Source organism: Thermothelomyces heterothallicus (genome assembly GCF_042370625.1).
Source record: "Thermothelomyces heterothallicus CBS 202.75 unplaced genomic scaffold P884_scaffold_11, whole genome shotgun sequence".
Taxonomy (NCBI): domain Eukaryota; kingdom Fungi; phylum Ascomycota; class Sordariomycetes; order Sordariales; family Chaetomiaceae; genus Thermothelomyces; species Thermothelomyces heterothallicus.
The window spans coordinates 425,427-449,244 of NW_027192572.1; the positions used below are offsets into that span (position 1 = coordinate 425,427).

Below are 23,818 nucleotides of genomic sequence, written 5' to 3' on the forward strand. Positions count from 1 at the left end.
TTAAAGTTTACTAAAGTAGATCTTCTATTGCTAAAATTTCTTCCTCTAGCCTATCTTACTTACACCAGTTATATAATATTATAATAAGTTAGAATAGAAATAAGAGGATAAATAGAAGCTACTTATAGGAATCTACTACATTTAGCCTGTCGTAAGACTTTCCCTTATATATACAATTCAAATACCTCTTAGAATTTCCCAATATAATATAACGCTTCTTAGGCATTACGTACTAACAGTTAGAATACGGCATAATTTTAGAACCGTCCCGCTTAATTATAGTAACTAAGACACGACGTTCACGCGTTATATTACGACAGCGTTTCTTTATATAGTCAGCCATAGTAAACGGCAGAAGGGAGCAAGGGGAAAACTTATAGAAGCAAGTTACAAGAGGGTGTTAATGCTATTTAAAACAGCCTAAGAGGGCTTTCGGGTCGAAAGCCTCGGAGGGAGGGCATCGTATCATGGAAATATACATATAGATGCCGCCTAGGCCACCGGCACGGATAGGCTAATCAAGCTAAAAGGACGGAAGGAACTAATTATAACGTAGGAAGCACTACGAGCCCTACTATACACTGGCTTACGATTACCAAGATCAATGTAAAGTTACTGATCGCGATAAGCGGCTTACCGGGATCACTGACCAAGGACTAATCAGGGTGATCCGGGAAGGTTATATATATATATAGATAGTCACTCGTTATGGTGGACTCTGGAGTTTACTAGTGATAGTAACTTACAATTATAGTACTCCTAATAGTGTTATACTACTGTGAGAGATAACTCTGTTATTGTAAACCCTTTGGCTTTACCGAATCCCTTAGACGACCTGTACACTTGCCCTGCGCCACTTACCTTTGTCTGAACCCTTTTAGAAGAAGTCTGAGTTAGGTTTGTCATATAGCTATAGCTAAATATCCTAGCTATTAAGGACATTCTACTAGCTAACTATTAGAATATAGATAAATATAGTATTATAGAAGGCTAGGGAACTAATAGGCTAATAGTTAGAAGTATTTAAATATATATAATATAGTAAAAGGTTCTTAGTTTATAGGTATAGACTTCCTTCCTTAAGTATATCTTAGTAATAGGGATATTACTCCTTCTAGTTATTATCTTTAAGGGTAAGAGTCTTTAATAATAATAGTTTCCTCTTAATAAGACTAAATTAAAGGACTAGAAGTTTATAGTAACTAAAAAAGGCTAGACTAATAATACTATCATATTAGAATAGCTATAAGAGGTATTTATCCCCTATATATAGCTATAAAATCCTTTATAATAATGACTCCTTATATTAAATAGTTATAATAGCTATATAACTAAGGATTTTATATAGATATATTTTAAGAATAATATCTAATTCCTCTTTTTACCTTTATATACCTTATATATCCTTTAACTATTAGATTTATTAGTCTTTTCCCCCTTAAAGTATATATATTAGAAGCTCTTTAATAATATAACTTCCTAGACTAATTTAATAGTTCTAAGTAAGTAGTTAATAATCAAATATATTATAAGGGCTCGGAAAGAGGCTATTATAGCCTAGAACATCAAAGTAGGATAGAGGGTATTAAGGTTATAACTAGTTTATATAGCTAAATCCCTAATAAGTAGACTTCTATTAGAAAATTCTAATAATATAGCTAATACTAATAAATAGCCAACTTCTATATAGACTCTAGAACCTATTTAATACTCCTAGCCTTCGAAAGGAGCCATTAATCTATTTTTTAGTATACTATAGAGGAGGTTAGACTTATATAGTTAGCTAATCAACCTAGCTACCAAGACTTAATACCTCTCTATATATAGGCTCCTATTTAGGAAGGTTAAAAACGCGTTTAACCGGAAGGACTTTTAATTAGCCTAGTTATAATAGGAAAACGAAGCTCTAAAGGTATAGTTAGAAGTAGCTCGGCCGTCAAAGAGGAAGAGGGTAGTTACGGATCTAAACAAGTAGTTCGCTACGATTAAACAGATCTACCAGGCCTAGGTTAAAGCCGGCCGTATAGAGGACCCTATAGCTGAAGAAAGCGGCTCAGAAAGTGTGGATTCAATGGCTTCCTATATTGTAGTAGGTTGAACAGACTGTTGTATAGAAGGTTGAAGATAATGGGTGGGTGTGGGTGCCAAGGTTTGCCAAGTGTTCCATTGATGGGGTGTTCCATTGATGGGGGGTCCGACTTAGTGGGAGCATAATCTTCCCAATATCGGACTCTAGGGATTGCATTTTGCCTCCGGAGTGCTGCAGAAGAAAAGTAGAGCTTCGCTGTCTTCTTCATGGTACGACTATCGACCTTTGATTTTTCTCCTGGTCCTGAAACAGGCCTCCGAGTTTGCTGACTATTAATTAGGCATTTAGGTTAGGTACTACCTACCTAACGCGGTGAGCTCCCCAACCTTGTCGCCAGTTGCGCCTTGAGGTGTGGGAAGTGGCACATTTGCAAGCCTTAGTTATCAACCACGGGGCAAGGCACAGCCACGACTATGCATCGCGCGGTCCGAACGTAATTAATAATCTTGCTCAAGAAACCCGCGTAGATCCAGCAGGCCATCCTGACAGAAACCGGTGCAGTGGCTTTAGATATTCGTGACACAATCTCGCTCTGGAGACCAGGCCCAAAAAGCTTTAAGGGATGTGCCAGTTCCGGACCTGTAACGGCGCAGTATTGCGCGCCTACGGATTTTGCGTTGCGGTTTTCAGTTGTGTCACCCGCATATAGGCAAGCTCAGGGAAATTGTGAGCAGCTTTTGGAGAGCTAGTAACATTCGATCTTTGTGCTTGATCGTGGAAAGTTGTGAGCTGTCTAAGGTAGATCAAGTAGCTAGCTAGCTCTTAAAAGAGAGAAGAAGAGGGAGGAGGCTAAGGGAGGGGGTTGTTTTCGAAGCTCACGGGACAGTTCTAAGAGTGAACGGAGGGAAGATAGAACTCTCAATCAAGCCCAAAGTTATGCACGGAAAAGGGATAGAAGTTTAGTACAAGTAATGGTCTAAACGGGTAGTTTTGACTTTGCGCCATCCAAGCCTTCAGGTATTTATAGGGAAGGCTAATTAGAATGCAACCTTAGGGAGGAAGCGGAAGAAGCCGAGTTATCCGACTTCGCGCACCCCATTCCTGGCACATGATCGGGAAAGAAAAGAAGGTGGGAAAAAGGCCAGAACCAGTGCACTATGCTCTTGAAGTGTCAAGGAGCATGGCATAATACCTAGCCTTGGCCCCAGAGAGCTTCGACATTTTCTTCGACTCTCAGGTGACAATAAGTCCACTGTCACAATCGTTCTCGCGATCGTGCCCCTTTCAACAGGTTGTCAGGTTGTTTCTTCATTAAACTGCGTCGAAAAAAAAAGAAAAGTTGGTACATTCTGGTGCATATTTGATAATGAAGATCAGGCTCGAATCAAGAATTCACATGCTCCGGCGTCGCGCCACGGAGATAGAACTTCTGCATATCAACCTCACCAGAGCTTGTTAATCTAAGCCCCCCAAATCCGCCCCCACCGGATGGACTCTTTAGGGCGGCACGTGCTACTAACTAACGCAAAGTTCTTGTGATGTTTGCAGAACCGTGCATGAAACTTGCTCCTCGGGTTCGGGTTGGGCAGTGCTAGGCTGTCAGCTTCGGTAGGGCTGTGCTACACCATCACTGGCTCTCACTGGTCTTCTAAGGGAGTAGTTATTCTTGGATGGATTGAGATCCTTCCAAGGTTGGTTCTGCCTAGAAGGCGCAGCAGAGGCTAACGAAAAAAAAGGCTCTATTGCTCACCGTGTGGATACTGTGGGGTATAAGTGCTCAATGCGGAAGGAGGCCCACTTGGTAGCTTGAGCCGCTAGGGGTCCAGACCCAGGCAGTACGCAGATTTGATCCTATGTTATTCGAGTATGGTACCTACCATTGTTGGGATAGATGAATCAAATCTTCGTATCTCTGTAGTGGCTGATGATGGTAGATTCTTTGTGTTGATGGTAGAAGAAGGAAGACAGCCGACCAGGGCTGCCTTGTAGGAAGATGTGGGTGCACCCTGGTGGGTCCGGGAGCCTTTGTAGGCTCGGTCCTCTACAACCATCGATAAGATTTTGGCGGCAATACAGGTACTATGCTTGGATGACTTTTAATCCAACACAGGTACCTTGCCTGGGTAGGATTCGGGTGGATACACACAGTCGGAAGTAAAATGACAACCAAAAAAAGGAGTGAGGTCGATGGGCAGGCTATATTAAAGCTCTTCAACTTCCAATTCCAAGTATGACTTGACTTGATCAGAACTGTCGCTCTTTGCTGTAGAAAACGTTCGCTTTTATCACTCCTACACAAAAGACGGTCTGTCAATTACCTATTTTTATAGCCATGCGTTCCTTCAGCATCGCTGCTGCCGCCGCCACTCTGGCAGGCTTCGCCGTTGCCGCCGACAACAGCACCAGCTCCGGCAACAGCGTCGAGCTCTTCATCGACGATGCCCTGGGCGGCCAGGGGCTCTACGCTGCTTCGATCGTGAACGCCTGCAAGGACCATACCGTCTACGCTATCCAGTGTACCAGCGCCAGGAATGATATCGTCGGGGACCCCATCTGCGGTGACTCCGCTCCGGTGAGTACCGTAAACTTACCTAACCTACCTTACTTACCCAAGTGAACGTGTCTACTTTCAAAAAAAAAAAAAAAAGGGGGGGGGGGGGGCCGCCGCGTGTTCCAGGGCCGCATGTCACGGTTTAATAGTTTATTTTCTTGCGCCTTGACTAACGACCTTGTCCCTTTTGATTATTATTAATAATAGACCTTGACCCTGACCGAGGGCCCAAGCCTGTACTCGGTCGCGTACTCGTCGGCGACCAGCACGCTCGGTCACAAGGCCGAGGTCTCGGTCGGCGAGTCGTGCAACATCAACATCGAGTCCAGGGAGGCCTTCTGCGTCGCCACCGTCTCCGTCTCCCTCGACGGCACCTCCACCGTCACCTCGACCTCCACCTCCGTCACCGGCTCCGACTTCCACCGCTACCGGGTCCCCATCACCGCCGGCGCCCAAAAGACCGCCAGCGCCACCGGCGCCTGCACGGCCGGCGGCGACGGCGACGACGCCAATGCCGCCGCCGGCACCGGCGCGAACGTGGTCCGCGCTATCGGGGCCGCGCTCGCGGTCGGCCTCGCGGGTGTGATCGCTTTGTAAGAAGACATGGAGGCCAGGTGCTGATGATGCTTTTTTCTTCTTGATTCGACCGAGGCGGCTTATCTTTCGAGGATTGGGCGGGAATAGATAATTAGCGCGCATCTTGATCCTCCTACATGATGATGACTAATTATGACTCGGATTGTCGTTATCTTGCTTTTCTTGATTTGGGAGGGCGCCATGGACGACGAGGGTGCAACGGGCATGTTCTTTGATGGCTTCAGGAAATGTGTTGGTATTATTACCTGAGATACCTTTGCTACTGACGGCAGCCCAGTGGGCTTCCCTGACCACAAGGGGTATAATTACCGTGTCATGGAACTTCAATTATGGATTACACATACGGAGTACCTCCTCCAACCCTCACAGCCCCGGGCCCCGGGCCCACGCGCACCCTTGTTTTCGGTCCCGCAGTTAAAAGGCATGGGTTCAAATTAGAACATGGGAACGCGGTTCAATCATTCCATTTTAGCTGCTAACACATCGTACTGAAGCTCATAATTATTAATGATACTCCGGTTGACCTTGGATCTTGGTACCTTGGTACCTTGAAAGACAACACCCTAATAGTGTTTGCAGATTTTTCGTCAATATCGATTGTTTTGTGGCTAATAGCATTGATTCATTAAGAAAACTGCTAGGTATCTGACACGGTATAGGTTGGGTATGTTGGAGCAAGCAGACAGAAAAAAAAAGGCGAAGACCAAACTGCCTCGGGGTATGTGTGTGTTGCCAACCAGAACGCCGTCTGCCAGTAATCAGAGCACAAACCAAATCAACAAGCAAAGCAAAAAAAAAAAAAAAAAAAAAAAAAAAAAAAAAAAAAAAAAAAAAAAAAAAAAAAAAAAAAAAAAAAAAAAAAAAAAAAAAAAAAAAAAAAATACAGGCTGTCGGCCTAGAGAGGACACGGCTTGGCTGCCCACGCCCAGTCGACTTCAAACGTCATCCTCGATCTCCTCTCTCCCAATCATTTCACTCCGTGCGGACCCGGAATTCCGAGAGAGAGGGCTGCTCTCCTCTCATTTCTTGCCGTTGGGCTGGTTCTCGCCGCGCTCGAGCTGCGACATCTGCCCGGCCAGGCGGCCAAACTGCCACTCGGGCAGGGTGATGCCCGTCTGCTCGTTGATGGTGGTCATGAGGGGGGGCAGCATCTGGTAGATGTTCCGCATGGTGGCGATGCTGCTCGGGGGCGGGTGCCGGGCGGCGTCGGCGTCGGCGGCGGCGGCGGCAGCAGCGGGCTCGGCGCCCGTGTTCCAGACGCTGATCTTGGGCTGCAGGCCGCGGATGGCCTCGGCGTTGGCCCTGGCCAGCTCGACGTAGGTGCCCTTCTCGATCATCATGTACTGCAGCAGGCCGGCGGGCCCGCCAAGGGCCTGGCCCAGGCGGGCGTAGGCGTCGGCCATGGCGGCGAGACCCTCGGCCTCCTTGAGGCGGCGCTGCAGGTCGGCCTCGGCCTTCTTGATGGCGGCGGCGCTCCAGGCCTCGGCGTCCTGCTTGGTCTTGTAGGCGGCCGCCTCGGCGTCCTGCTTCTGCTTCTCGTAGTTGGCCCGCGCCTCGGCCTCGATCTGGTACGCCTTCGCGTCGGCCGCCTGCTGCTGCGACTCGCGCTCGATGGTGGCCTTGACGACCTCGGTGGCGCGCAGGCGCTCCATCTCGGCGGCCGCGCGCTTGATCTGCACCTCGCGCTTGAGCTCCTCGTCCTGCGCCTCCGTCTTGCGCGTGGCCGCGATCCGCGCGATCTCCACGTCCCGGTTGAGCTCCGTCTTGCGCGTCGCCAGGACGGCCTCGGCCGACGCCCGCTCGATGTCGCGCTCCGTCTTCTGCACCGCCGTCTCCGCGTGGATCTTTGCGATCTCCCGCTCCTGCTCGCCCTTGCGCTTGGCCTCGCCGACGTTGCCGCGCAGCTGGGCCTCGGCCACGTCGATCCTCGCCTGGTTCGTCGCGCCCTCGTGGGCCTTGCGGCTGAGGGACTCGAAATAGACCGAGTTGGGAGCATCCTTGAGCTCTTTGACCTGTTTTTTGTTTGTTAGCATTTGCTGGAAAGTGGTTGGTTTTGGTTTGGTTGGTGTTATAAAAAAAAACGGCGCGGTTCAGGGGTTCAGGGGCTGAATCCCCCAAATAAGGCCCAAAAAAAAGGAAGGACATACGTTCGCGTTATAAATCTTGCAACTGCATTTCGAGAGCTCGTCAGCGGCTTGAAAGAGAGGGGAAAAAAAGAACAAATCAACAACTAGTGAATAGCCAGGGATGACTTACCCGAACTGGTCGAGCTCGGTCTGGATGTTGCGGAAGATGCGGCGCTTGAAGACCTCGCGCTCGGTAAAGATCTCCTCCATGGTCATGCTGGAGACCAGGACGCGGGTCTCGCCCTCGATGATGCCCTTGATGATGTTCTCGACGAACTGGTGGCCGTTGGCGTCCTTGCCGGTGTTGCCCGAATCGGCCAGCAGCATGGCGTACTTCATCAGAGCATCCCCCTGGTCCTCGCTGCGGTAATCGTCCCCGGGCTCCCCTTCGCCGCCGACGCCGGCGGACGAGCCGAAGCGCCGCGTGTTGGCGCCGCGCTGGTTGACGTCCGGGCCGATGGTGAAGACGACGGGGAGCAGGAACTGCAGCTTCTCCTTGGTCATGGCCTGGAGGTTCATGGCGTAGTCGTGCGGCTGCACGCTGAAGCGCACGCATCGTTGGAAGGGCCAGACCCATGCTGCCTTTGTGATTTTGACTTTTATTTGCGCGTGTCAATTTCGTGAGGCTAGAAGCGCGCGAGCTGGGGAGATGTCTCAACCTACCATTCTTGATTCCCATGCCAGTGATGGCGAGGTACTCATCGGGAGCGGCAATTCTGTAGGAGGCCATCTTGACGTCGGGTGGATTGAAGGGGTGCAATGTATGTACGTATACGGGTAGATGTCGAGGTTGGGACTAAGAAAGGGGTATCTCAATCAAAAACAAGATGGCAGTGAGGTTGAGGAAGGATATTAACCCGGAACCTGCCTGATGAAGAACTGACAGTACGGTGGAGGAATTGGGGAATCCGGGCACCTGGTAGTTAACAATTGCAGGTGACCGAGAGCGATGCGATGTTATGTTGTGTCTGAACTCTCGAGTATTAAACAAACACCAAAACGTCGGGAAGGAGGGCCGATTGAAGATATTTGTATCTCGCCAACAACTCGACCGTGGTGGCTGAATTACATAACTACATTGCCCCCCCCCCCCCCTTTTTTTTTTTTTTTTTTCTCCCGAGACGATCCATGAGAAGATGGGATGCCAAGGGCGAGGCTCTGCGAAAGGCGCCTGGCACACCAACGTCCGTAACTTGCGGTAGTCTCTGCAGACTTTGCGCCCCGTGCTTGGCTGCATCTCAACTGCATTGATCAATACAGATTGGCCCAGTCATCTGACCGAAGGATGAGCGAATTATTAGTGTCTGCCTTGTCTATCTGGGCAAACCATAGCGATTGTGGCTGAGTTCGTTATTGCAACACGATGATGCGCACCGGATAAAGTGATTATTGGCTGCTGCGAAGCCACGCCGTGCAGCGAACTTGGCGTGGCACCAACACCTTACACGGTACTACAGTAGGTCTACAGTAGGTACCTTTTAGGAAGTTAAGCGCCCAACCTTGCGGCCCGATCGGGTCTCAATTCGCCGGTGAGCCGATTTGCCACGAAAACGGGAACACGACTTGCCAGAGCACCTTTATTCGCACTGCAAGGCACTTCTGGCACAAACGGAAATTAGTACAGTCAGGGTATTGCCCAATAAGCACTGTGATCGGAGCACGCGCCCGATTCGGCGGTCGTCCTGCCTTCCGGAGGGAGACACATCGGCCCACCTGGCCGTCCGAATAGCTCCACCGAGTCGTCTTGGCCGTTCACTGAGCATGGCCGATCCGGTGACCGACGAGAGCGACACGGTCAGCCAGAACAGCATAGCGCGCGGCTCTCAGCCGCCAGTGTTGCTCCCGGCTCAGTCATATCGATCTGCTCTCAACCCAAACAACATCGCAGTCAACCTCTACGTCACCGTGTTCGTTGATGCATGATTCTGTTCTTTGTGCTTAACCACGTTGGATGTTCCAGCGCTGCTGGCGCTGGCTGCGGGCTGCGGGATGCGGGCTGCGGGATGCGGGCTGCGGGCTGCTGGCTGCTGACCCACATTGAGTGCCTTGTGAAACTGCCCGTAAAGGAAGTGTAAGGTAGGTACGGTACCCTGTGTGGACGGATTACATGTGAACGCTAAGGTAAGGTACCTAGGTCGGTTGGAACCGCCCTGGCAGCGAGACATGGATGGCTTGACAGGAGGTTTCCCAATCAAGATTGAACGATAAAAGCACCCAGCAGCCTGGGGCCGTGGCCTCCCACCCGCCCCGGTCTCTATTATGGAAGAAAGAAGCGAAGCACGAGGCATGGGCTTCCAGGCATTTGGAAACTAGTGGATCAGTGGATCAGTGGATCAGTGGCCCTGCCCGCGCCACTAGTCTACACTACATACAAGCAGTAGTGTAGTGTAGTGTAAAGCTGCCCCGGATCTGCACCGCGCCCCCCACACAGCCCCCATGCAACCCTCCGGAACACCGACGAAGTGACCTCACGTGGGATCCTACCGTGCATTGGAACGGTTCTCGAGCGCATCAAAGCCTCTCTCCCGTTCCTAGTGGCAAATTCCCGCTCTGAGCGGCTCCCTCGGGAGATCTCTCGGTTGCTGTTCACCGTCTCGCGCATTTGTTTTCAACGCGAGAAAGAGCCGAGAACATCTCGCCTTCGCTCTGGTCCAGGACTCCGGTCATTCAAGGCTCCGAGAGGATTTCTAGAACAACCTTGCAATTCGATTTCGCATTTCTGAGAGCCCTGTCGCGACCCGCAGAGACCGGACCTTGCGCCATCCGTCCGAAGTAGAACACGCCTGCCTACCTACTACAATACCAGAGCCAGCAAAAGAACTCACAAGCGACTTGGCCCAAACACAACACACTAACCGCTCTGGCCTTAAAAGGCTTCCCCCGGATTGGATCATCATCAACACCATACAACCGGCAACTCCGAGATACTTTTTTTCCCCCCCTTCCAAGATGGGATTGCCAACCGAAGACCTCCCCCCGCCGACATACACCGAAGCCATCACCAGCTTGAGCTCCTCCTCACCTTCCCTCGGGCGATATGGCACCTCCTCCCCGGTCTCCCCGGTCTCCCCAGACGCCACAGGAACCACAGCAGCAACAAGAACAATAACAACATCAGGAAGCGGAGTCGGAGGGGGAGGGGGAGGGGGATGGGGAGGCCGGCTCGTCTGCTCGCCGCTGACCGAGCACCTGCGCACCCTCCCGGCCCGGCTGCGGGCCTCGCACCTGGCGCGGCAGACGGCGCGGGCGGCGGCAGAGCTGGACCTGGCGGCGGTGCTGGCGGCGCGCGTCGAGGGGTTCCTGGCGCGCGACGACGTCGTCCTGCGCCTGGGCAGCTCGTCGTTCTCCTCCTCCTCCTCTTCCTCTTCCTCTGCCGTCTCTTCCGTCGCCGAGCTGACGCTCGTGCCCGCGTCGGCGGTGCCCCGCGGGGCCGGGCTGAGCGGCGCGGCCGAGCGGCGGCGCCAGGGCGAGATTGTCCGCGCCGCGCGCGTCGACGTCGCCCGCCGCCTGCGCGTCCTCCGCGGGTTCGCGGACGAGAAAGGCGGCGATGATGATGATGATGATGATGATGATGATGACGACGACGACGGCGGCGGCATGCTGGACGGGGCGAATCGGCATCGGCGGCGGCGGAGGCCTGGTGGGCCGGGCGGGAACGGCGGGGATAAGAAAGGTGGTGGTGCTGGTGCTGGTGCTGGTGGTAGTTTGAGGCAGGAGATCATAACCGAGTTTGGGGACTGGGGGCGGTTCGACAGCTCCGAGGGCGTCGAAGGGGGCCGCAGCGGCAGCGGCAGCGGCAGCGACGCGGCGTGGGATGCCGGCGGCGGCGGCGGCGGCGGCGGCGGCGAGTCTTGGTGGTTCGCGGACGAGGACATGGCGCGGCGGCTGGCGGCGTACCTGCGGCCCGAGCCGGACCTCGAGCGGAAGCGCGTGCAGGCTGCCGTGGCGGAGAATAGGACGGCGGCGCCGAGCAGGAAGGAGAAACCGTCCGGGTGGGCCCGCTGGGGCCTGGGGGTCGGCGGCGGTCGGAAGAAGGCGGCCGAGCGGGCCTCGTCCGGGCCGCCGCTGCCGTCGCCCGTCTCGCCCGTTAACCCGGCGTCGAGCCCCGGGCCGGCCGCGGCAGCGGTGGGCGAGGACGACGCGATTACGATGGCGGTCAGCGCGGAGGAGGTCACCTTCCGATGGGAGAACGACTTTGGCTTGTGGGAGAGCAAGACCGGATGGGGCATCGTGGTCACCTTGACGATGCGACCTTGAACTTATGCGCGCGTTTCTTTGTCTCGGGGGAGAGGTTTCATGACCATGTATGTCAGGTATTACTTATTATTAATTGAATTGGTGAACGAACTACGTGAGCATCTTGCATTGGCGTGACGGTCGAGTCTTAATTAATAATTACGGGAAACGCTCTGTAAATGGGTAAGGTATGCTACCGCACATAAACTAATATTAACCTTAGCCAGTCAGAGACGCAATTCAGAAGTGTGCATATTCAACGACTGGTGTTCATCAGCGACTCTCCAAACAGGGGCACGACATGCAAATACGGAGTGGTAAAGAACGACAGGGGAGTCCTGAGCCTCTAGACAACACTCCGCCTTGAAAGAAGGAGAAAAAGAGGCTGAAATACAAATCAGAGAGGAAGAAGAGGAGAGAAGGGGGAAAACAAGAAAAGAAGGAAACAGGCGGTTTGAATAGGGATACCACTACTTAAGCCCCCTTGCTGACTTGGTGCCTCCGATCAGTGGTCGAGGGTCTCCCTATGCCTCTTGACGTTGTCCCTCCTCGAGGAATAGCCGCAGGTCAAACACGAATCGTCCTCTCTTGGAACCCCCCAATCCCGAGCCTCGTTCGAGTGGTGCACCCACATGTGTCGGTTAAGATCCTTGTTCTCGGCGACGCCATGGCCGCAGATCTCGCACTTCAGAGGCCTCCGATGATTTTTTCGATGCTTTCTATCGGGGGGAAGGAGCATGACCACGTCAGCTTTTTTTTTTTTTGCTTGTCTTCGTTGACAGGGAAGGGAGGAGGGAAGGGAGGAGGGGAGCGGCGATGGAGGGAAACATACTCGAGTTCGCCGTGTCGAGGATACGATCTCGTGCAGCCCTCTATGCCGCACACGTACGGCGGGCCGGTGGTGGAAGATGCAGAAGCGGGGTGTTGAGCCCTGGCTTGGAGGTGTTTGTGTTGTTCATTGTGCTCGGCCTGGGGAGGCAGAGTGGCGTCAGTAAGGGGATGTTGTCGTTGAGCAGCTCCGAAGCCGTCCGTGGCGGACGGAGAAGGGAATGAGACATTTTGGTGAGACCAAAAGGAGGACGAGTAGTAGGCGTCCTGATGAGCCACGGCGTCCCGGGGGGAGGGCATGGTGGCGTCGGGAGAAAAATGAGCGTCGGGGGCGGGGCCGGATCCCGAATTGTTGGCGCCAGGGCTAGCCATGTCTCTGTAGTGAGGTATCTAAGCACCTTCGGCGAGACTAGCGACCTCTGAGGCGGACGACGAAAACGGGCTCTGCCAGATCTGACCCCAGTACGACTGCTCTGGGGGACAGGAGGGCCAAGGCAGATGGGACTGGTCTCCGTGGGTTGCTGGGAGAGGTGTACTGACAGAATAAGAGTTGCTTGCAAACGAGTCCTGCGTAGCCACGTCCGGGGCGGTCTGGGACTCCGTTAAGAGTCGAGGGTCGATGGTCCCTTGCTCCGGGTCCCATCCCGCCGCCGCGGCCGGATTGGGCGTCCAAGGATCGAAAGATCCATTTGCGGAGCTCCCGTGTGAGGAACCTTGCGGAGACATTTGCCACAACTTCCCGGGGGAAGGGCGAGTGGGAGGGAGAGAGGGAGGGGAGTCGGATGCCTGTGCTCCGAGTGGTTAGACAGTTTGACGCCTGGCACACTACACGGCACTGTGCATCCCATACACCCTCAGAGGAGGAGCGGCAATGCTCGTACTGGGTAGTACGGACCCTTCAATCCCTGTCCGCTCACGGTTCATTGTGTATGCATGGGATGATGACATACCTCGGGTTAGCCTTTTTTTTGGGGCGGGGGGGAGAGGGGGGAGGGGAGAAGACGACGGGTAATTATGCCAAATTCTGGCTACCACTCTCTCGAGGTGATCTGATGAGATGCTAACAACAGACAGACTGGTCGGACGACACTGAAGCGGCCATGATTTAAATGCTTCTTCAATGCTGAGATATCATAGTCGTCGCCGTCAGGGCGGCGGGCCACAGTAAGTTGGGAGGCATACCGGTGGCCCTGATGATGAGCCCAATCTAGGGCGACGCTGTGTGGTCGATCCGGAGGCCGACAAGGAGGCATTATGGGCGGGAGGCTCGCCAGTGATTCGGATCTGCCGTGAGGCCGAGCCACATGAGGCCTACCGCAGGGGACTGCGTATCACCCAACAGAGCCGTGGGTGCTGCCTCCGACCTCAGCCAATCGGCGATCTGCTTTGTGCAGACTGCCTCCCCCCCTCCCTTTAAATACTTGCTGTTGGACACACGTCTCGAACATTCTAGCATGGCTCTTGACCGAGACCTGAGAATGCCATCTTGGCAGAAACGGAGTGGTAAGGTTCTGATACTGGATCGGATCAGGGGCTGACAACAAGCTTCCGAGATAATCGGGCTCGCTCGTGGCACTTTGCTGCCTCAGTGTAACCCCGAGGCGCCGCTGCTCTGTCGGCCTCTTTGACAGTGAGAGGGACAGGCAGAGAATTGGCCAACGCGGCAGCGGAACGCGCATCATCGGCCTATCTATCCTCGGTGAACTCACAAACTGCTCACACCTCAGCCTGGCTCGACAGCCTGCGGGTAGTAAAACAGCTCGGTAGGGTCGAGCTGCTGCTGCTTGATCCGACGGAGGCGGTCCAGGTTCTGCCGGTAGTAGACCTCCTGGGCCTCAGCCCGGTCGAGGCGGGGGTCGGGATAGTTGATGTAACTGTACATGTACATGCCCCAGTCGCTCGCGTCCAGCCCGCCGGTGAAGGCGTCGACCCAGCCGTCCAAGAAGCCGAAGCCGTCGTCCGGGTAAGGGCCGAAGCTGCGGTCGTACAGCTCGTACAGGAAGAGGTGCCTCTCCGGGTCGCGGAAGGCGTACGATCGGGTCCCGGGCGTGACCCTCGTGGCGGCCGAGTTGGGCCCCGCGTACATGTCGATGATGATGTACCAGGACCGCCTCACATTGTTAGCCGTCTCGATCCAGTAATCCAGTACTTGGCCACGCTCTCCAGCACGTCCGGCGGGAGGGCCGAGATGACCAGGCTCTTGGAGTAATTAGAACGTCTCCGACTTTTTTTTTTTTTGGTTGGGGGGGCGGCCGGGGCCACGTTAATTAGTCAGGTGGTTCCTCAGTGTAATTAATAACACTCACCGCGAAATGTGAAAACTTGAGCCCGGATGGGAGGAGACTGCCACCCGGACGTACGTACGTACCTGATCATAGCCCGGATCCGCGATGTCGATCTCGCCGCTGTAAGCGTAGTGCCTGAAGCCTTCCATCCAGTCGTGCTCTTGGACGCTGGATAGGTTGGCATCCAGGAGGGTGAGGAGCGGCTGGATTGCGGTCTTAAAGGCCGAGGCGTTGCCGTGATCCAGGCCTTGCAGCTGGGTCTGAAACCCGTTTCCGAGCACTCGCATGTTCATCTCCTCGAGCATGCTGCCGTTCAGGAGCCACTCCTGGAGCGCGCCCCAGCCCTTCACGACGTTGGCCGAGTTGGTCCAGGGGAGGTTGATCTCGTAGGACGTGACGTTGGGCGGCGCCGCGAAGGTCTTGAACCGGAAGGACGCCACGATGTCATAGTTGGACCCGGCGCCGCGGAGGGCCCAGAAGAGGTCCGGGTTCTCCGTCTCGGAAGCGGTGACGAGAGATCCGTTGGCCAGCACCACGTCTGCGCTGGTTGTCCAGTCGACGGCAGCGCAGGAGGCAATTGACCACGAGGATTTCGTGGTCCCCGCATGGGCTCTGTCTGCCTTCGTATATTAATTAGTCGTACAAGAACATTTAGCTCGCCCGAAGAATGGAGCCCCCTTTGAGAAGCGTATGAGCTTTTGAGGCACTAGACACGAGCTAGCCACACAACGAGACACGCTCGCTAAACGCAGTGACCATTTCCTTTGTCTAATCATATCTAGCGCTCATTTTTCTTTCTTAGGTAGTCTACGAAGCGCTTTTGTTGAACTTTCGAAGCCACCGGTGCAAAGCCTCCTTCTGTTGTTCGAGTCTTCCAACTGCGTTTGACATCCCCCCTGCCACACCATCAACCTGATCCGCCAACGGCCTTCTCTAACAACGCAGTGGGATAAACCTCCAGTAAGTGCATCCGCCTTGCCGGCCGCAAAACGGCCGAGGGCCTCATCCGTTGGACATAGCTCGGAAGCTGGCGCTTGTTGTCATGTCCACCGTCTTTCCTCGTCTTGGCAATCTATTACGGGAAGGTATGGGCGAACTGAGAATATAATTATGGGTGCCGGATGAGGGTTTCGGTTTGAGCAAAACAGGAGTTGTTGGGATAGATGGATGGATCAAATCTTCGTAGATCTCTGTAACGGTTGATGATGGTAGATTAGTGGTGTTGATGGTTAGAAAAAGAAGGAATAGGGCCGACCAGGGCTGCCTTATAGGAAGGTGTGGGTGGCTGCAATCCTTTGTGGGTGCAGAAGTCTTTGTCTGCCCGTTCCACCACAGGAGTCGATGCAATCGGAAAGGGGAGGGGAGGAAATGAAAACGATTAATTAACAACGCAGTGCTCAAAATTAAGCTGACGCTGATGCCTAAGGTGGCCGATAACCTGTTTGCTTCAACTTCTTCGTACGAACAGTTTCATACCTAAGTACCTAGGCAACCATATTCCGCCGCATATCCAAGCCCATTGACAAGAAGCACTCTGGGCCTGTTAGGCGCCTAGCATTTTGCAAGGCACTTGTTACTTTGGCTCTTCGCGTTTTTGCTGCTGGCCCATGCTGCCATGGTCTGCGTCCTTTGCGGATTGCTGCTTCTTCTCCGCCCTGACCTTTGCCATTTGTTTTCTAGGGTTGTTAGCATCTGATGCCAGTTCTCAGTGACTCCCTAGGTAGGCAGGGAAATAAAGGACAATTAGTAGAATGAATATAGAGTCACCTAAATATGATTATCATAAGCAAAATGAGGAACATGGGAAACGCACTCCTTCTCCTTTATATACTTGTTCTCCAGCGCCTTCTCGCGGTCGGATAGCGGATTTGGGTTCATCTTCTGGCTTCAAAAAAAAAAAAAAAAAAAAAAAAAAAAGAGCGGTACGTAAGGGCGAGTGCCGGGCGCCTTTAGCAATTATGTTCCGTCTGGTTGTACGAAGTACGAATTCGTTCGTACCAAATTTGAAGTCTGCTGATGCACGAACCCCTCAATTTAGGTCTGACGAGAGGGTGGCATCCACCTGCGATCCAAACAAGTGGGTGTGGGTGAGTGACGTCAGCTGGTTGTCCCATGCGCAACTACTTAAGTACCCCGTACTACCTGATGTACCATAGCGCGCCACCCGGGGTTACCATTACCGCTTTCCACAGGAGAAAACGGCATATAGAGGAAGGAACTTCCTTCTAAAAGCTAGCGTATGATAGTTTTGCTTGCTTTAAAAGAGTCATAAATAGACTCTTTCTTCTTTAAATCGTCTTTGATCAAAATAGGTGACTAGGCACCTATGTATTGAACGAATGAGAGAGAAGTCGCTTTCGAGTACATACCTGATCAAGCATTTCACTTGTACTATTTATGTCGTGGTGTTAGTCTACTTAGCCGAGAAAGTTCATCAGAGTCGCCGGGGCCACTCTGACAACACCCTCTCCATTCTTGCTGTTGGACACAGTCCCCTCATAGTTGTGACCGAGGTGTCGCAATAGCATGGATTTCCAAGGCCCACCACCACCAGTCATCCCCGACCTGATTACCTTATTCAGTCAATAGTGATATTCAATCACCCTCCCAATTCTAACTCGTCTGATCATCGCCCTGCATCTTTGTCCCGACCCTAACCCCTGGAATTGTTTGAGTAGGTACCTAGGTAGTTATCACGTTAAGCAAAGCTGCTACTAATTATTCCGATACACTGTCACTTCTGGTTTGGACCAATTCCCTCCATTCTGTCATAAGCAAGTCCGTAAGGGAGTTTGAAGTGAGTCCAAAGGGCAACTAAACAAAAGGCGATAACTCGGTTATTTGACTCTCTGCTCACTGGAATTGGCCCCAATCCTCGACTTAGTCCAACACTCCAGCCGACTTATTGGCGGAGGATAGAGACCCGAGAACGCGTATGCAGCATCGTATGTAGGGCTGCCCGGAGAGAAGCGCGCCAATCAAAGAAAGAGGGAGACCCATCGTACGGAGCAGGGATTCGTGATCTTCACGGCGGACGAAAGCTGTACATACAGTACCTGCATGACCTGCAGATGTCCGCTCGCCTCAACGTTGTATTTGTTCAAATCGGTATTCTAGGCCGGCGAAACTTACGTTTTAATTCCAACCCTGCCGTGTAAAACATTCCAGAACCGCCACAAAGGCAGGTATGCATACCTGCGAGTCCGGAGCTGCGTTCGTTCAGGAGCAGAGAAACACATCATCCATCAGTTTGTTCAAATAAAATGACCAGCAGCTTCTGAAACAGGAGTATCGCTCTCCCAGTCGGAGTGTACATCGCCGAGTTCACGCCTTGGCCACTCCTTGCCCCGACTCGTTACACGGACCGTTCCCAAAACAGTAGTTCGTTCGACGTTAGCCGAGGGACAAGGTTCCCACATGGACGTCCTCTAATAATTCCCTTCGTGGATCCTACTGCAACGTGGGAGCGGGAAGCAGGAAGACTCCGGAAACTAGAGCCACGAATCACGTTCTGAGATAGGGCTAGCAGAGGCTCTGAAACCACCTTCAATCCCGGCGCCGTCGAGGTGGGCTGGACATACACTACGGATTACGCTAGGCGACATCATGTGCCCCGGTCGGCCGCCCGTGTAAGGCACAACAAACTGGTGGAGGTCGCGGTGATTAAAGGCTTGAGAGGGGAGTTAGCTGACGGCAACTCCCGCCCGTGCTAACCGTTGTGAGGAGAAGTATAAGATCGACGACGATCCGGGTAGACAAACCGACTTGCAGATCTTTGCAAACCATATTTGTACTAGCCTCCAGGTTCATCCTGCCCGGGTCTCCTGGCCTAGAGTTGTATACATTTGCTTTATTAACAGAGCCTTTTCGCCTTTCTCTTCTTCTTCTTCGTCCGCTTCTTTCCCAGACATTCTCGTCATGAGATGCTCCGCCATCTGGTCCACCGCCTTCGCGGCGTTGGCACACACTGCCGCCGCCGTCACTGGTGCTGCCGAGGGCTTCGCCAAAGGGGTCACGGGAGGTGGCAATGCGACTCCCGTCTATCCCGAAACCACGGCCGAGCTGGTCTCGTACCTGGGTGACTCGGAGCCTCGTGTCATCATGCTGGACCGGACATTCGACTTCACCGGAACCGAGGGTACCGCGACCGAGACGGGCTGCGCCCCCTGGGGCGCCGCCTCGGGCTGCCAGCTGGCCTTGAACAAGAACGACTGGTGCACCCGGGAGCAGCCGAACGCGCCCAAAGTGAGCATCACGTACGACAAGGCCGGCATTCTCGGCATCACCGTCAAGTCCAACAAGTCCCTCATCGGCGTCGGCAACAAGGGCGTCATCAAGGGCAAAGGCATCCGCATGGTCAGCGGCACCAGCAACGTCATCATCCAGAACATCCACATCACCAACCTCAACCCGCAGTACGTCTGGGGCGGCGACGCCATCACGCTCGACAATACCGACATGATCTGGATCGACCACGTCACCACCTCCCTCATCGGCCGCCAGCACGTCGTCCTGGGTAACAACCCGAGCGGCCGCGTCACCATCTCCAACAGCAAGTTCGACGGCCAGACCTCCTGGTCCGCCACCTGCAACACCTACCACTACTGGGGCCTGTACTTTACAGGGTCCAACGACGTGAGCTTTCACCCTCCTTTTCTTCTTCCCAGCATAGATCATAAATCAAACAAAAGAAGAAGGGAAAAAAAAGAAAAACAGAACAAAAGAAACGAAGAAAAAGGAAAATAAAAAAGAATAGAATACCTAAATAGGTACAGATGCTAACGGAATCGCTTCCACCCAATCCAGATGATCACCTTCAAGAACAACCTCATCACCCACATGTCGGGCCGCAGCCCCAAGGTGGCGGGCAACACGCTGCTGCACGCGGTCAACAACTACTGGTACGACAGCAAGGGCCACAACTTCGAGCTGGACGCGGGCGCCATGGTGCTCGTCGAGGGCAGCGTGTTCCAGAACGTCGAGGCGCCGCTCCAGTCCGGCGGCGCCGGCCGGCTCTTCGCCAGCTCCGGCACCGCCTCGGCCTGCACCCCGTACCTCGGCCGCGTGTGCCAGGCCAACGGCTTCGGCAGCTCCGGCTCCCTCTCCGGCTCCGACACCTCCTTCCTGCAGTACTTCCAGAACAAGAACATCGCCGGCGCGACCGACTACAACACGGCCAAGAACGTCCTCGACACCGCCGGGTTTGGTACAATCTGATCGATCGTGTTGCGTTTCCTTGGAAAAGGTGGATAAAACAAAGAAACTTTTGTTTATTTATTTATTTATTATCCCTTGGTTTTTTGTTGTTTTTCAAGAATGCCTTTCAACGGTCGGCGAGTTATCGGGAGTCTTGTCGAGCGGGAGAATGCTACCGCTGTATATAGCTTCACATTTCCGACGTACATATTTTCGTGGAGCTGTCCAAGTCCTGGGCAGTGGATGTATTTTAATATGTCAGGCTTTTATAGGTAGTCGAGCCAAATCATTTGGTGCCCATACAGGCGATTCTTTAGGTTACCAGCATCTTGAGAGGGCTATGTGCACCTGATTTAATCCGCAAAGTACAGCACACGTGATAAAAAATGAAGTTGGTATGAGATGATTCTGTTCAGTCAGTCGGGCCGGACCGGTCAGGTGTGGTCGTCTTTTGCACGGTCTCTTCTTGGCTGTCCACAGGCGGGTAACATCTCGGTTGTTGTTTCTGCTGTGTTCTGTTCGGTTCATCCAATGGCCTGATTGAACGTTCTGAACCCCACATGGGATTAACTACCAGGGGCATGGAGGGGTTCTGGCCCGCATGTGCCCGCATCTGTACCCGACCCTGCAGGAGCTCCTGCAGAACCTCGTCCCGGCCACGAACCGAGCTTCCCCATATCTTCCCGAGCAAGCTCCGGCTCTCCCAAGCTTGCGTTGCTCCTTGCGCGCTCGCGATCTCTTCCTCGGTCTCCCCCCCTTCCCCTCCCCCCAAGCATGGAGCGAGCACTACGCGTGACACGCCCTGCTGGGCTTTTGGCGGCTCGTTGCTCGCCCGTCTTGTCCTCAACGCGCGCATCGCTTCGGCTCTGGCAGCAGCAGCAGCAGCCCTGCAGTGGTCCAACCGCCACCCCGCAACGTACCGGCTTCATCCCCTCCTTCCAGCATTGCCGCCTAAGCACGGTGCGTTCCAACCACACGAACGCCCAGAACAGTGGCCAAGAGAACACGCAGGCGGCCACCGCGGCGGAAGGCCAGAAGGATGGTGATGTGCAGGTTCCTGAGGGTGCCCAGACGGGCGATATCCAGGCTGGAGATCGTCCCGGGGGAGACAGATCCAACAAGACATCCGCGAAAGGAAAGGCGACGACGACGAAGAAGAAGAAGAAGAAGCAGCCCAAGAAGCCGGAGCGGTTCACCAGGATGAAGAACGACGCCGGCGTCGTCGAGTTCAATAGCCAGAAGTTGAAGTTCCGCTGGTGGGACACCCCCTCGAACCCCGACCTCGTCCTCTCCCCGCTCTGGCTTCGCGACTCGTGCCCGTGCCACCTCTGCGTCGACCCCGACTCTGGCCAGAAGAACTTCTCGACCACCGAGCTCCGTGACCGCCCGGTGATCGAATCGGCACAGGTCACCACCGACCGCACTCTCGAGATCGTCTGGGCCAACGACCCCCCCAGCGGTGGCGCCTCGCACAAGTCCGTCTTCCCCGCCGAGGAGGTCAAGGAGTGGCTGATGGACGACAAGTGGCAGCGGGGGCGCGTCGTCACCCGCGACCCGGAGAGGATCCTCTGGGACAAGGCCCAGTACGAGGCGCTCTTGGCCGAGGGCCGCTGCCGCGTCAGCTACAAGGACTGGCTGAGCGACGAGCCCGCCTTCTGGGAAGCCCTGCTCGACCTCCGCCAGACCGGCCTGATCATCATCACCGACGTGCCGTCGGACGAGGCCGCGGTCGAGCGGATCGCCAACCGCGTCGGCCCCATCCAGGAGACCTTTTACGGGCGCACCTGGGACGTCAGGGCGAAGCCCCACGCCGAGAACGTGGCCTACACGGACAAGTTCCTCGGCCTGCACCAGGACCTCCTGTACTACGACCCCGTGCCCGGCCTGCAGATGCTGCACTGCCTGTCCAACAGCTGCGAGGGCGGCGAGTCGCTCTTTAGCCACGGCGTGCGCGCCGCCTACGAGCTGCGGCTCAAGGACCCCGCGGCGTACAAGCGCCTGGCCGAGCTCAGCGTCTGGTTCGGCTACCGCAAGGGCGACGACCACTACTTCGCCACCCGCCAGACCATCAAGCAGGGCGCCAAGGGCATCCCGAGCGAGGTCCGGTGGGCCCCGCCGTTCCAGGCGACCTTCAAGCTGGCGTCGGGCCCGTCGCGCGGCCGGAACCTGTACCAGTGGAAGCGCGCCGCCAACACGTTCCAGGCCATCCTGGAGGACGACCACAACGTGGTCGAGTTCAAGCTCAAGGAGGGCGAGTGCGTCATCTTTGACAACCGCACCGTCCTCCACGGCCGCCGCCAGTTCAAGACGGGCTCCGGCGGCAGCCGCTGGCTCAAGGGCACCTACGTGTCCTACCAGAGCTACCTCGCCGCCGCCACCCGCCTGGCCGAACACCTCGAGGCCGGCGGCATCCAGCTGCCCCTGGCCCGGGCCACGTGGGTCGAGCAGGAGAAGGTCAAGCAGAGCCTGCAGGAGCGGAAGCGCGCCGATTTCGAACAAGTCTTTTCGGAGAAGAAGAAGAAGTCGGAGCCCGTTCCCGAGCCGTCGCCAATACCCGCCGCGAAGTCGACGGGGGCTACCGAGACGACGAACTCGGAGCCAACGCAGTCCAAGCAATAAGTGTTCTTCTTTAGCGGCCTAGTATTAGCGCGTGGCGTGGAGTGAACGGCCTGGAGGTTACGAGCGTCAATCGGAGCGAGTTCTACTCCGCACCAGCACCTCCCCGGCCCCCTTCTCCCTCGCTGTTCTAATTGCGAGGTTTTACCCCTGTACATATACAATAAAATACTGTGCAAATGCCGGAAAAAAAAGCTCCTTTCCCTTCTCCCTGGAGCATGTCATTACGTGTTTAGCACTTCACAGCGAGCGAGCCACAGGAAACACAATAGTCGTTGGGCCGGGACAGCATGAGTGTATTATCAAACTACCGATCCCGGCATCTCCTTCCTCTGTGTCTCTTCTCCGCGCTTAGGCAGCAATCGTGACCTCAACCTCGACACCAGCCTCGATGTTGATGATGATCTGCTTGACGATCTCAGTAGGAGCAGTCAAGTCGATCAGGCGCTTGTGAATGCGCATCTCGTACGAGTCCCAGGTCTTGGAACCCTCACCGCAAGGGGTCTTGCGGGTCTGTTTGGTGGCCGGCCTCCGGTCAGCTTCACGCCTCTCAATGTCCGATTTCGGCAGGGAGTGGGATGGTAACACACCGTGATCTTGAGCCTCTTGGTGGGCAGACGGACGGGGCCCTTGGCGCGGAGGTCCTTGTTCTTGGCGCGCTCAATGAGCTCCTGGCAAACCTTCTCGAGGGCCTGCACCTTGCGGGAGGTCAGGGTGATGCCTGCGGTTGGAGTTTCATTGTCAGCTCGCGAAGGTTCTGCCCCCCCCCTTCTCGGTCGTCGAGGCTACGCACGGATCTTGTGGACCTTGGGCGCCTCGCCGAAGTCCTTCTCGGGCTTGTTGTAAGACATCTTGCTGATCGGTCTCGGAAAGTTCGAGGTAGAGGGATTCTTCGATTGACTGCAAGAGCGTTGCCTTCACGACTCGAACGCGGTGCTCGACTGCGGACGGTTAGTCAAGCTTCCTCCAATTGCGCCCTCTCGTCTCTCTGTGCTTTCGAGCCGATAGACGAGAGGGCATTGCGAAATCAAGTCGGGAAAGCTAGGCAACGTACCGGTTCGGCAAAGTGATGAAGGCTTTGAAGCGTGATGAGTTGTTCGGCGGAGAATTCACGATCGTGGACTTTTTTTTCCCATTTTCCAATCTGGTGGGGTGAAGTCTTGGCGAGGGTTGCTGAGCCCCACATCACTGTGGCTCAAACCCACCTCCACAAACCCCAGCTCGTCCTGCGGAGGAGGCAACCTGGTGTGGCTTGTAGGTTTCGATTCTCGGGTTCACTCTGTGCAGGTACCTAACGTTATTTCGTAACGATGTCGTTACCCATGCGCATCCGTAATGTAATACGTACTCCGCC

General features: G+C 54.4%; 10 protein-coding genes across 10 annotated transcripts; 4 read left to right on the forward strand and 6 right to left on the reverse strand.

The window, feature by feature from the left end:
• Positions 1-4,361: 4,361 nt before the first annotated feature.
• P884DRAFT_200630 (uncharacterized protein) lies at positions 4,362-5,177 on the forward strand (the record flags this gene model as incomplete). Its single annotated transcript, XM_069438309.1, has 2 exons — positions 4,362-4,601; positions 4,788-5,177. 2 exons carry the CDS (start codon positions 4,362-4,364, stop codon positions 5,175-5,177), a joined length of 630 nt encoding a protein of 209 aa, XP_069297549.1.
• A 1,019-nt stretch (positions 5,178-6,196) lies between these two features.
• On the reverse strand, positions 6,197-8,386 carry P884DRAFT_243384 (uncharacterized protein; the record flags this gene model as incomplete). The annotated part of the gene is made up of 4 exons (XM_069440317.1): positions 7,967-8,386; positions 7,434-7,899; positions 7,325-7,346; positions 6,197-7,189 (listed from the first exon to the last, which is right to left on the reverse strand). The coding sequence occupies exons 1-4, from the start codon at positions 8,031-8,033 to the stop codon at positions 6,197-6,199; spliced, it is 1,548 nt and encodes a 515-aa protein (XP_069297550.1). The 5' UTR covers positions 8,034-8,386.
• Positions 8,387-9,138: 752 nt separating this feature from the next.
• P884DRAFT_20888 (uncharacterized protein) lies at positions 9,139-9,630 on the reverse strand. Its single transcript, XM_069438905.1, has one exon. It carries the CDS (start codon positions 9,589-9,591, stop codon positions 9,199-9,201), a length of 393 nt encoding a protein of 130 aa, XP_069297551.1. The 5' UTR covers positions 9,592-9,630; the 3' UTR covers positions 9,139-9,198.
• Positions 9,631-10,252: 622 nt separating this feature from the next.
• Positions 10,253-11,560, forward strand: P884DRAFT_277623 (uncharacterized protein; the record flags this gene model as incomplete). Its single annotated transcript, XM_069443099.1, has 1 exon — positions 10,253-11,560. The coding sequence occupies one exon, from the start codon at positions 10,253-10,255 to the stop codon at positions 11,558-11,560; it is 1,308 nt and encodes a 435-aa protein (XP_069297552.1).
• Positions 11,561-12,044: 484 nt separating this feature from the next.
• On the reverse strand, positions 12,045-12,278 carry P884DRAFT_200190 (uncharacterized protein; the record flags this gene model as incomplete). Its single annotated transcript, XM_069438280.1, has 1 exon — positions 12,045-12,278. The coding sequence occupies one exon, from the start codon at positions 12,276-12,278 to the stop codon at positions 12,045-12,047; it is 234 nt and encodes a 77-aa protein (XP_069297553.1).
• Positions 12,279-12,373: 95 nt separating this feature from the next.
• Positions 12,374-12,739, reverse strand: P884DRAFT_188263 (uncharacterized protein; the record flags this gene model as incomplete). The annotated part of the gene is made up of 1 exon (XM_069437362.1): positions 12,374-12,739. A coding segment is annotated over one exon (366 nt), but the record flags the coding sequence as incomplete, so codon positions are not given.
• Positions 12,740-16,225: 3,486 nt separating this feature from the next.
• Positions 16,226-16,530, reverse strand: P884DRAFT_277624 (uncharacterized protein; the record flags this gene model as incomplete). Its single annotated transcript, XM_069443100.1, has 2 exons — positions 16,226-16,328; positions 16,466-16,530. The coding sequence occupies 2 exons, from the start codon at positions 16,528-16,530 to the stop codon at positions 16,226-16,228; spliced, it is 168 nt and encodes a 55-aa protein (XP_069297555.1).
• A 1,885-nt stretch (positions 16,531-18,415) lies between these two features.
• Positions 18,416-20,154, forward strand: P884DRAFT_259602 (polysaccharide lyase family 1 protein). The gene is made up of 2 exons (XM_069441364.1): positions 18,416-19,287; positions 19,459-20,154. Exons 1-2 carry the CDS (start codon positions 18,571-18,573, stop codon positions 19,867-19,869), a joined length of 1,128 nt encoding a protein of 375 aa, XP_069297556.1. The 5' UTR covers positions 18,416-18,570; the 3' UTR covers positions 19,870-20,154.
• A 379-nt stretch (positions 20,155-20,533) lies between these two features.
• On the forward strand, positions 20,534-22,650 carry P884DRAFT_259603 (uncharacterized protein). The gene has a single exon (XM_069441365.1). It carries the CDS (start codon positions 20,623-20,625, stop codon positions 22,465-22,467), a length of 1,845 nt encoding a protein of 614 aa, XP_069297557.1. The 5' UTR covers positions 20,534-20,622; the 3' UTR covers positions 22,468-22,650.
• On the reverse strand, positions 22,651-23,577 carry P884DRAFT_243397 (40S ribosomal protein uS10). The gene is made up of 4 exons (XM_069440318.1): positions 23,519-23,577; positions 23,258-23,405; positions 23,055-23,185; positions 22,651-22,977 (listed from the first exon to the last, which is right to left on the reverse strand). The coding sequence occupies exons 2-4, from the start codon at positions 23,313-23,315 to the stop codon at positions 22,816-22,818; spliced, it is 351 nt and encodes a 116-aa protein (XP_069297558.1). The 5' UTR covers positions 23,316-23,405; positions 23,519-23,577; the 3' UTR covers positions 22,651-22,815.
• Between the last annotated feature and the right edge of the window lie 241 nt (positions 23,578-23,818).